Genomic DNA, 12,239 nt, shown 5'->3' with positions numbered 1-12,239 from the left:
CTGCTGCTGCATGTGCACATTTTGTCTTGTAGGCTGTTGGGAACTGTAGTCCCAGTAACCCAGGGGGCAGGGTACTGGGGAGGGATAGAGGGGGGAGGAAGGGAGAAAAAAAAATGGAGACAAAAGCAGCAGCTATTGGACATCCTAACTGATACAAATTTGGATAGTTCAGCATTGTGGAGCCCAGTATGCCCCAAAAGCTCAAACAACACAGACCAGAACAGACCCATACCAAACTCTTTGAGAGGGTGACAGGCAACCCTGCAAACACATTTTTACACTTTTCTGTACAAGGAGAAAAATCAAAATCACTATGGCTCATAATATACTTCATACAAAAAAAAGTGATGAAATCAGTTTGCTACTTTAAAGTCAGAGTTATTCAACCAATTTCTAGCTTTTGATTTTTTAAGAAGGAAAATAAAATACAAAAAATATAAAACACAGAAGTTGTGTTTAAATGCCAAATGCAGGTTATTTATGAAAACCACTCATCAACTCTAGTGCTCCAACTCTCACACTTAAAATAAAAACTCAAGTGTCTACTACAAAGGTTTTATTATACCAGAACCAGTCAGAGCCACTGAAAGTAGCTAAAGATATGCAAGTAAGCACCCTCTGCAAACGTTAAGAGTGACTAAAACATGGAAATCATTTTGTGATGATAAACTGTTAAAATGTAAATTTTAATTTCTAAATTTTAAATGGAAATTAATGTACGTAATAGGGTAAAAACCTGTAAGCCAAGCCCTTACCCTACTTTGGAAAACTTGCATTCAAACCAACATTTTATGATAGTCTAGGTGTAGTCAGTCATATTTCCAAGGAAATAAAGGATGACCCAAAAACTGCTCTGATCTGGAGTGGGAGCCAGAATCACAAGGAAAAGAAGACACAGTTTACCTTTGTCCTTCTCTCAACCTTGGCAAGAACATAAAAGTTCGCAGGCACAGAATTGTGCCAATTGTACCATCTTTTCCTGTGAAGTATTCTGATCATGCCAACAATGCCACAGCAAAATTAAATACACATTTGGAATAACCAGTCAAAATATACATTTTATAGGCAGGCAAATTAGTACCAAAAAAAAGCTAATGGAGGGGGAAGGACTGTAGGTGATTTAGAATATGAATTTTAAAATTTCATCTTTAGGGCCTATCATTGGGACACATGCTCCCCTCCTTTAGGTGTAAAATCAATTTAGCTGATCGCTGGGGCTAAATGAGATGACTTAGAAAATTTAAGGGCTTCCAGATTTACCCTGCATGCAAAACAATCCGATATCTTACCTCATTAATATGTTTGTATGTTTTGATCAAGTCAACAGACAATTTCCTCAGGGGAGCAGTAGCTGGATCACGGAAGGTTTGGGGCATCCGCCTCTGTAACATGACAATATCAGGCATCACCTTAAATAGACAGAAAAACTATTGCTTTATCTAAACTGCACTCATGTTCGCTTCTCCCTCAAGGGAATCAATCAAAAGTATTTATGGAGTGCTTACTGGGTATAGAGCGCTGTACTAAGCTCTTGGGAGAGTACAAAATAATAGAGCTGGTAGACATGTTCCCTGCCCACAATGAGCTAGATTTGCTTTGTTTCACATTCAAGCCTAATAACCTATATACATAAGAAAATATTTAAATGCAAAAAATTCTCATTAAACATCTAAAACAAAGAAAAAACAAAAAAGGGATTAAATTGCTGGAATGGCCATGCATTCTCCTTCAGAGGAGCCCAGCATGGCCCAGTGGATAGAGTATGAGCCTGGGAGTCCAAAGGATCTGGGTTCTAATTCCCATTCTGCCATTTGTCTCCTGTGTGACCTTGGGCAAGTCATTTAACTTCTCTGTGCTTCAGTTACCTCATCTGTAAAACTGAGGGACAGAAGCTGGGTCCAACCTGATTATTTTGCATCTACCCCAGTGCTTAGAACACTGCTTGACATGTATAGTAAGCTCTTAAATATTATTATTATTGTTGTTATTACGCCACTTCTGCTGGTTTTAGTCATGGTGCTGCAGTTGCAACTCAATAAACCACATTAAAGGTCCACATAACCTCACATAAACCCTGCTGCCAAAGTAGGAGGAAGGGACAGACTTTTAGTGGGGTTACCCAGGCCAAGCAATCAACTGTACTTATTGAGCACTTACTGTGTGCAGAACACTGCCACAAAGTGCATACGCTAGTGAGAGGAACACCGGCTTGCCGAACTACTTCCACTGTGGGTTAGGACCAACAAAATTCAACATTCTTACATTTCAGCAACACTGTGCTTCACCACCGTTTCCAGAAAGTACTCCCCTTAAGTGTTTGCGCTTATTCATTAGAAAGGGATCAACGGTAACCCCAAATTTAGTGTAAGGGACAATTAATTAGAAATATTAAAATGGAAAGTTAGTATTTTAATAATTCTATTATAAAACATTTTTCATTTCCTTAAATTGGGGGGAAAAAAAGTTTTCCATCACAGTCCTCGACTTTCTTTGATGGCTTTACCTACCTGGTTGGTTAGAGGTTGCTGAATCTGATCGGTGTAAGATAAGGCAGAAACCTGTTGGTCATTTATGTTCGGCTGGCGACGGTCGCTGTACTGCTGATGTGAATGGGGCATCTGTCCAGCCATCTGAAGGCCGGCAGCATGGAATGAGAACGACGGTGCAAGCCGAACAGATGAAGGTTTGCATGCTGAAGTCTCTCCTCCTACAAGATTTAAACATTGGAATCACTTAAAACATTTAAAAATTGGAATATCTGATGCTGACATTGGTCTGCCATTTTCTCCTTAAATGAAGCTTGAGTTTTCTTCCCCTTCTTAAACTGTGGCTTCTCCACAATGTTAAATATGGAAATTGTTTCTTCTTTAACATACCTTTTTAAATAAAAAGAATCTAGAGATTTCAGGAATAGTAGTAGCGTTTCCTGGGTGACTGCTGGGTGCAGCCCACTTGTATTATGCACTTGGAAAACTTAAAATAAGAAGTGACACGTCCCCTGCCCACAGGGAGATTACATTCTAATGCAGGAGAAGACAAGACACAAAAAATTTACCAGTAATCAAACTGAATAAGCATATATAAGTGCCAATGAAGATAAAGCCCAAGTTTTTAAGTTTTGTTGATGCAGTAATAAATCCCTAAAAAGCCAGAGGAAACTGAATATTCCAGTAACGAATTTAATTTGCTGAACTAGAGCCTACTTGTATTGACACCAAAACTCTACAAAGACTTGAGTCCACATCCCAAACATTAAGGATTACTTTGTGTCCAAAAAGCACAAATGTTCTCCTAGAACTTTGTTTATTACAACTGTACAGCATCTCAAAATAAAAATCTCATGAAACCCAAACCTCACCTACTGTAGGAAAACTAAACACAACTATTCAATTAACCATTTAGTTTCCACACAACTTTCTCTCTCTTCTCCAGTTGTGTGCAAGGTGATGGCAGAAAGGAGGGAAAGACTGTGACAGCTGAATCTCCGAAACTGTCACCCATACTTAGGAAAAACCTGTGTAGACAGACATCTAGTCAACATGTTCCTTTCCAGTGCATATATTTCGTAAATGTGGGTCACCAAGGGTCGTTCTTCATGACTCAGCTTCAGACACTGCTCACTCAAAAAAAAAAAAAAAAAAAGCTAAAACAAAGGCAGTGTCTTCACATTGACGTGGTTTCAATTTTTATAAGACCTCAGCCACAATAGGTGTTTTCAGAAAAAATCAGTACGCTGTGGTTGCCTTTCTCTGCAAGTTTCTTCCTCAACTCCAGTGGTTACCTAGAAACATACTACTTTATCACCAGCACCAAAGAGTTGAGGTTCAAACAGACTCTACAGACTTAAAGTCCTTGGTTTGCTGATAATCTTCAGAACCTTGGAACTTTTCAGCTCTGACATTCCATTATGTGCATTTCTTAATTTAACCTACAAGTCGCAACACAGGTGGCTAGACTTTCCCCTTAGTCAGAATCCCCGAACTCATAAGGTAGTGTAAATCTTTTTCTGCTGCATTATCGTCGGTTCTTATTCAATCAGTGGTACTTACTGAACGCTTATCTGTTCAAATCACTGTACTAAGTGCTTGGGAGAGTACAAGAGAGTTGGCAGACCCATTCCCTGTCAGAAAGTACTAAGAGTAATTGTGCTACTAGACAGTGGCATACAAAATTGATAAGGACACATCGTCATCTACTACTAAATCTAAAAACCTGGTTTCACAGCTACATACCACATCCTAACCCCAGCTGCTTCACACTGCATATCGATGGTCACCAGAAACCTAGGTTAGAGAGTATAAATGGCTCAGCAAAACTATCACTGCTACTAGAAAACCAAACCTAGGGTTCATTCTGCTGACTTTAGACTAAAATGTGAGTGCCAATATATAAACCAGAATATTGGGCATTTGGTTCCAAAGAGGCTGAAGTGCTGTGTTCAGCCGGTCTCTGGCTGCCTGAGCTGTACTGCTCACTCCAAAAGAAGGAAAGGGGTCTTGCAATGTCAAAACTAATGAAAACTCCTCCCACCAAAATCAAAGAAAATACTGATCATGTCTTTGTTTTCGGTTGGATGTTGAGTACCCCATCTTAATTCCAGAAGAGAAAGCTTTGATCTTCTTTCCCATTTGTTTAGATGGGCAGAGATAACTGGAAGCAGACTGTGTCATGGAGACAGAAGCCTACCTTGGGGATTGTAGCTAAACCACAGGCAGGAAGGGATTTCCTGTTCCTCTGCCTCTGAGGCAGCAAAAGGCAAAACACTACCCAGCTGGAGGGCATCAATGGGATGACACCATGTCTTCGCCAATTTTGGAGAACGGCAGTTGCCCAAAAAGAATGGCACTTATTTCAAGCCAACTAGTCAGCTATAATGCCAACATTGCAGCAGTGAGTTTAAAAAAAGCTTTCTGATGAAAGACTTCTCCAGGGGGGGAAAAAACAACAACAAACACACACAACTTGGATTCATCTCTACAGGAAAGGGTTCCCCTCTTCCAAGAAGACACCTGAACGCATCAGCTTTAGAGCAACTGCTTGCCTTCGGCCTGCTACCGCTTTGGAGCTGACTTCGAAAACAGAAGCATTACTGACTGACCGGCTACGTTTAGCATCCATCAACGCCCTGTGACGTAATCGAAGAAGGCAATGGCCATGCAAATGGCAAGGTATTAACAGTGAGTGATATCAGTGCATGTTGAGGGGATGAACATCAGGGACCAGGGACTGTCTCTGTTACCAATTTGTACATTCCAAGCACTTAGTATAGTGCTCTGCACATAGTAAGCACTCAATAAATACTACTGAATGAATGAAGTGGAAATACGACAAAAAGGCAACTGGCATCTGGGACTTGAAAGATAATGAGCGAAAGTCTATATCCGCTCAGGAAAGTATCAAGTGTGATAATTATCATAATCAAAGCACAGGCCTGCGAATTGGGAGACCTAGAGAATGACCACTGATCAAGTCACAACTTCATAGTGCCTCACCTGTAAAATGGGGTCAAATTCCTGTTCTCCCTCTCCCTTAGATTCTAAGTCTCCTTTGGGATGGGACTGTGTCTGACCTGGCTATTCTGATTTACCTCAATACTTAGTACAGTGCTTGGCATTACTGTTATTGCTATTATTATGATTATCATGATGAATAATAAACATAATAATCAGCACCTATTGTCGGTGCATCGTACTGTCCTAGAACCTGGGAGTATAAAAATAAAAGAACTGGTCCCTGTCCTTAAATAGCTTACAATTTTGGCTCCAAATGGTTGACAAAATAAACCTTCTTCCAAATAAAAAGAAGTTAACATAGCAGCTCCCAAGAACTGAAGAGCAGAATTGTATTGACTGCAACATTTTCAATGGTGCAACCCGCAAGCTGCTCACATTAAGTGCTGCCATTTTCACGGATGCCTTGACACAACCCAAACTTCAATAATGATGCAATCAGGGTCACGAAATGGCACCCACACTATCCTGAAAGCCAAATGTCAAACTCTTGACATCTATATCAATTCAAAGAGAAAACATGTCACTTTTGTTTTCCTAAACTCACCCATGCAAATTGAAATATAGCAGAGTTTGAAAACTGCAGTTGGGGATAGCCAGTGACAACCAGAAGTGAATGTAAGATGGACTTTTTTTTCTTGAGAAGCCTCAGCATATTGCCACCAAGAATCAACCAGTTCTGTTCTCAGACAACAGTATTCCACCAAGACTGTAAGCTTCTTGATGGCAAGGGTCTTGTCTACAATTCTACTGCACTCTCCTAAGCCCTTAGCAGACTGCTTTGCATGCAGGAGGTGCTCAATAAATACTACTGAATGATGGACTCCATTGTGACTTTCCCATTATTGCAGACAACCACTATAATCCCTGTCTCACAAGTCCATAACCTTGAAACTATCCCCAGCTTCATCTCCCTCACTCAACCCGAACATTCAATTTCAGTCTATCACTAAATCCTGTCGGTCCTGCCTTTGCAACGCCTCTAGAATCTGCACTCTCCTTTCCATTCAAACTATCACAATGCTGATTCAACCACTTATCGTATCCTACTTGCTGACCTCCCTGCCTCTTCACACTCCAGGTCTTATTTCATTCTGCTTCCCCGATCATTTTAGTTATTTAAAAATAAAAATAAATTCAGTCCACGTCTCCCCACTCCTCAGAACCCTTCAATGGTCACTCATTCACCTCTGCATCAAACAGAAACTCCTTGCCATCAGCTTTAAGGCACTTAAGCAGCTCTCCCCCCTCCTATGTTAAGTCTCTGATCTACAACCCAGCCTGCACACTTTGCTCCTCCAAAACCAACCTACTCACTATAGCTCACAATCTCATCTATCTCAACACTGACTCCTGCCTACATCTTCCTTCTGTCCTGGACTACCTCCTCCTTCATATAGGACACTCCACTACTCTCCCCACCTTCAAAGCCCTCCAAAAATCACATCTCCAGGAGGACTTCCTTAACTAAATCCTTACTTCCCCTTATTCTCTCTCTCTTCTGCATCTGAAGCACTTGATATTCATCCCACCATCAGCCCTACAACACCTATGTACATATCCTTATTCTTTCCCATTTCCCTCATTTGTAATTTAATGTCTGCCTCCCCCTCTTGACTGCAAGCTCTTTTTGGGCAGGGATTCTGGCTACCAAGTTGAATGTAGTGTACTCTCCCAAGCACTTAGGACAGTGCTCTGAATGCAGTAAGTGCTCAATAAATATCAGCTATTGACTGACTAAATGCTAGGTACTGGGAGGATAATTTACCAAATTCTCCAGGTTTCAAGAAGCTTACAATTTAAGGGAAATGCAAAGTACTTCGATGGACCCCACATATAGGACAAATCTGCCAGCGGGGTTCAAGTCAAATAAAAATATCATCAGATACTTTTTGCCTTTAAAATGTGGACAATCTTCACGTCCTCGCTCAATTGTTCATACTCTCATACTGCTGCTATCTTCTAAAATATAGGGGATCTGTGGATCAAGGTGATTCACCACTTGCCCCTGAAAAAGTTGAAGAGTACTTGTTGCACCCTATCATCTATGCGGACTGGCACAATCAATCGTTGGCGTACACCCTGACTCATTCTCCTACTCTACTCACCACACTCCTGGACAACTTCACCTTCAGTCAAGCAAAGCCCCAGGATTGCCTCCCTTACCTCACCCCACTCCAGGTTAGTTCTTATGATTACTTTGTTGATCCCAAAGGATTCTGGTTAGTGATACACCTTCAGCAATACCACTACTGAACCCAACCAATGGGAAGAACTCAGTGAAAACCATATGGAAAAATCAGTTCTTTGGACCGCTCCCATTCTGGCCCCCTACAATCTGTTTCTACAGTGCTACAGGATTCCTAATACCAAGAGTGAACCTAGATGGGAGAAGGAGGTGAGATGAGGTGGATGAAACTTGGATCTCAGCTACTACTTGGAATGAAGGGGGATTGGGGTCAGTGCAGGACTTGGTTGTCCCAGCCTCAACTCCACACCTGGAATGGGGATAAACCCAGGGGCAGCCATTTAGCAGTGACAGGAGTAAAAGCTGAGTGGAAACCTTGGGCTATGCTCTCTTTTTCAGACATAAGTACAGGCTATTCCAACTTCAACCCTCAGGCTTAAGCACTAGCAGAAGAGATTCGTGGTAAGAATGTCTCTACAGAGTCTAGCGTAACTGCTTAAGACACCTCAGCCTTCCTGCCCCTGATGCACCAAGACCTACGGAAATGTCTGGGTGACTTGGGTAAAGCCATATTTCCCGAGGACGAGGAGCTTCCCTTCCACTAGAAACCAGAGCACGGATGCATAGAAAAGTGACAGTGGCTGTAAAACTGATGGTAAACTGATGGCAGTGATGGAAAATGCAATGGGAAGGACAGAAACCTAATAGAGAGCACAGGGATATCTGATCCAGAGAGGCTATCAAGCAAGTGAAAAGGGGAAGAGTTTAAGGGAGAAGTTTTCATGTGGCCACTTGTTTATCCATCTTCCTCTTCCCCTTCCCGTTTCATGGTTCAGGGTTAGTGGAGCAAATCAAATCACGAAGATTACTGGATCAAGGGTGCGATGATAGTCACAGAGGACCCTTTACAGAAACTGCCATAGGGCTCAGAAGTGGCTATGGGGATAGAAAAGTGAAAAACCACATGGTGAAGAAGGTAGAGGGAAGAAATCAAGCTGGAGGACAGAGGAATACCTTTTCCTTCTTTGCCTCTTCCTAGTCACACAATATAGTTTCCAGGGCTAGAGCCATTTCTCCAGCCCTACCCACCAGGTCCCAAGATAACTTTCCTTCGGCCACTCAGCAAAGGTTAAGCCTAAGACTTGTGTGGCAACTGTTACTGAGTAAACAGGAGAACCAAGTTGGGCACCTGTCAGGTCTGAAATAAAAGATGAGTATGAGTGAGAGTCAGTTAACAGTGCTTCATTACCACATGTGTGCTGAGCACGTTACTAGGCACCAAGAAGAGTGACAAAGGAAGAGAAAGAAACAAGAGCAGAAGTCACACAAGAATAATTCAGAAACATGTAAAGACCCCATCCGTCTTTAAGATGTAGTTTAGACAGAGAGAGTGAGCAATTTGGGGATTGCTGGAGTTAAGTGTCTGAGGTCAAATGGAGTTAATCTGGGAACCCGTCCAGGAGAAGACCGATTTAAAGTGGAGTTCTTGCACACAAGGGGAGCACACAAGGAGATGGGCACAGCATTACCATGGCATCAGAGGCAGGAGAATCGTGAGCAAAAGGAAACAGACGGGTTAAAGTCAGCAGCTCGGGCAGGACAGCTCCAAAGAGCAGAAGCGTCACAAGAGATAAGGGCAATAGGTGAGCACAGAGCCAGTTGGCAAAAGGCCCTCAAAGGCCTACGTTTAGGAGCTTTAATCTGATGCAAGATGCAACTGGGAGCCACTAGAGGTTTCAATAGTCTAGTTTGGAAACCAACTGTGTTGACCAGATTTTTGTGGTTGCAAGAAGATGAAATTTTATGACAAGACAGAGGCAAGAAAATATTTTTAACTACTGATGCAATGCAATCTGGTAGTAACTGAGTTTAGCCGAGTTTAGAGGAACTACAGATTTCCTCTGCATTCGAGGGAATTCAGCAAAACTCTGAAAGTGAAAACATGACACTTCAAATTAAAATAAAATCTCACCAAATTATTTTTCTCTATAATATTCTACCAAAGTACACTTTACAGGGAAATTTATTGAAAATGGAAAACTTTTCACATTACATTTTTAAAAGGCATGGAAAATGGTCCATAAAAGGATCTTCACATGGGTAAATTTGACTCCAAAGCTAAAATGAAACCTGAGTTGAGAAATATTTACGTCTCCACTAACGAGACCCTGGGTGAGGAGCCAGCACTAAAACAAACTTTCACACCGTCTTTTACAAACATCATATACCTCTTCTGCTAATTTTTGTAGTTATGTTTGGTAAACTGAAGATTGACTAGCTGGGGCACTTCAGATATCATTGTTTAAACATTCAGAACATAAACCTGTCTTCAACTGGACCAAATGCTGTTCCACGGGAATTGGTTCTGGGACCAGCTCTACTCAAATTTGTGGAGGATCTAAGACAAAGAAATTGAAAGCACGCTCATTCCAGTAAGCAGGCAGTACTAAAGCGGGTGAAGTTGCTAGTACTTTGGAAAACAGGAATTAAATTCAAATTGATTTAGATTAGTTGGGAAAAAGGGTTCTGCAAAAGAAGAATGCAATTCAGTAAGGACAGGTTATGGTAGTATCTGCTGGAATGAAAATCAAGCTACACAAATAGAGGTGAGAAACAGATTAGCTGAGCACAAATAAAGCAGAATAAGACCCAGGGATCATTTCTGTTCACAAACTGAATATAAACTAGCAGAATAAGGCTTTCATTAAACCGGGAAGCATGGTCGCGAGATGTATCACGAACAGAATGACATGCAACAGGCAGGAAGTGGTAATTCCACCACACTGGTCGGACTTTAGGCTGTATTTTAAAACCAACAGAAACTGGAGAGAGTATAGAAGAGTGACCAAAAGGGATAGAGAGAAGAAAACAGGCCATACAAGAAAGAGTTAAGAGTACTGGGTTGTTGAGTTTGGAGAAAAGAAAGCTCCGGATTAACTTAACTGCCTTTAAAATATAAATAGCAATAACAGAGGGGCCAACCATGTACATGGTTTCTCTGTCCATTGAGAATCAACAGAGGAAATTGGCTTGAATTAGGAGAGATGTTCATTGAAGTAAATATTTCTGGACTTTTAGGGTGATCCAACTCTGGAGGAGACTTCCCCAGGATACTGTAGAGTCGATTTCTAAGAAAAGAATGGATCATCATTTATTCTAGATGGCTTGCTATTCTACTGGAGAAAAGGGACTAAACCAAATCTCTCAAAATCCACTCCAGCTCTATGAATTTTATGTTATTTAGTTTGGTTTTCCGGCTCTCAAAGTAGATGCCACACATAATCTAATTGGACTTTTTATTCTTGGCAGTTCATTGCCCCAAAAAACTACAATACCAATTATATATCAAACCATCTGTTTCTTTAAACTATAATTAACCATAGTGATACTCTACCTAGATTTAAGTCCATCTCCTAAACTGAAAGGGAGATTAGCCCTTCGCCACTGGAGCCTGATAGGTACATGTATTCACGATGTTCTCCATTCTCGGTTCAGGTGTCATGAGCCTATGAGACACAGGAAGATAGTGATGGTCAAAATTACAAAATTTTCTTCCACAATGCCAAAGTACTTTTGTTAATCTCTCCCTCTATGTCCCTATTAAAAGATTCAAACATTACAGGTATTTCTGTTGATTACCCATTTAACTTCCCCACTAATCTGCAACTTTCCTCCCTTTAATTCTTCAATTCAAGATTAAGGAGGTAAAAGCTAAAGTAATTGATTAGGTGAGAGGTCAAGTTCAAATGTGATTTGAAAAGAATAAGTATCAGAGTGAAATAATAATAATAGTGTTAGCTAAGGACTTACTATGCCGAGAACTGTACTATTACGGTAGATATAAGATACGGCCTCCGACCCACCCAAGGCTCACAGTTTCAGCAGAAGAGATCTCTCATCTCCATTTTACAGGTGAGGATACTGTGACACAGAGAGGTTAATTGGCTTGACAATAATCACACAGCAGAAAAGTGTCAGAGCCAGGATTAAAACCCAGGTGCTCGTTCTTTCCACTGGGCCTTGCTACTTCTACAGATGAGAAAATTTGGGCATTGAGAAGTTAAGAGACTTGCCCAGCTATAATAAACACGGCTCCCGTAGCAGCTGCTTGTCTGGATTATAAATGGATGGTTTTCCTCCAGACGAAAGTACTGCACAGGGAAGAGGTGCATGTGAGTTCCTATTCCATTCCTGCCTTCTGGGGTTATACCACTGATGGTGAAGGCTTCTGACCAAAGAATCAACCAGGGCGTTTTGTTCCATCTTTGATGAGAGAAAGACTCCATCTTCACCACCATTATTATTCTCTCGGGTGCTTGGTATTGTGTTTTGCATTTTTTAGGACTCAATAGATACCATTAATGATTGATTGACCCTAGAGAAAGGAATCTTGGAAAATCTGCACAGACGTTCAAAAAGAATTATTTTAGATAGCCTGACAAATTTGGTGACCACTCAAAATTATATTAAGAGTTGATCCAAAATAAATCTATTGAGGGAGCTGATTGGAACCTGTGAAATACAAAACATAAAAGGGAAAA

The 12,239-nt window shown here is 41.1% G+C and overlaps 1 protein-coding gene across 3 annotated transcripts in view; it reads right to left on the bottom strand.

Annotated features, from left to right (window-relative positions):
• The window catches only part of DYRK1A (dual specificity tyrosine phosphorylation regulated kinase 1A), an 83,116-nt gene that overhangs the window by 14,783 nt on the left and 56,094 nt on the right, over positions 1-12,239 (bottom strand). The window contains exons 3-5 of one of the 3 annotated variants that reach the window (XM_029083350.2): positions 11,093-11,204; positions 2,508-2,707; positions 1,290-1,409 (exon numbers count right to left, since the gene is read on the bottom strand). In XM_029083350.2, the coding sequence (XP_028939183.1) occupies positions 1,290-1,409; positions 2,508-2,707; positions 11,093-11,108 (336 nt within the window). In that variant the 5' untranslated portion in view covers positions 11,109-11,204. The remainder of the gene's footprint in view (positions 1-1,289; positions 1,410-2,507; positions 2,708-11,092; positions 11,205-12,239) is intronic. The other 2 variants (XM_029083352.2, XM_029083351.2) reach the window with 2 other exon arrangements.

Source organism: Ornithorhynchus anatinus, chromosome 18 (assembly GCF_004115215.2).
Source record: "Ornithorhynchus anatinus isolate Pmale09 chromosome 18, mOrnAna1.pri.v4, whole genome shotgun sequence".
Classification (NCBI taxonomy): domain Eukaryota; kingdom Metazoa; phylum Chordata; class Mammalia; order Monotremata; family Ornithorhynchidae; genus Ornithorhynchus; species Ornithorhynchus anatinus.
Note: the sequence above shows the minus strand (reverse complement) of the source record. Positions and strands in the feature narration are given on the sequence as shown.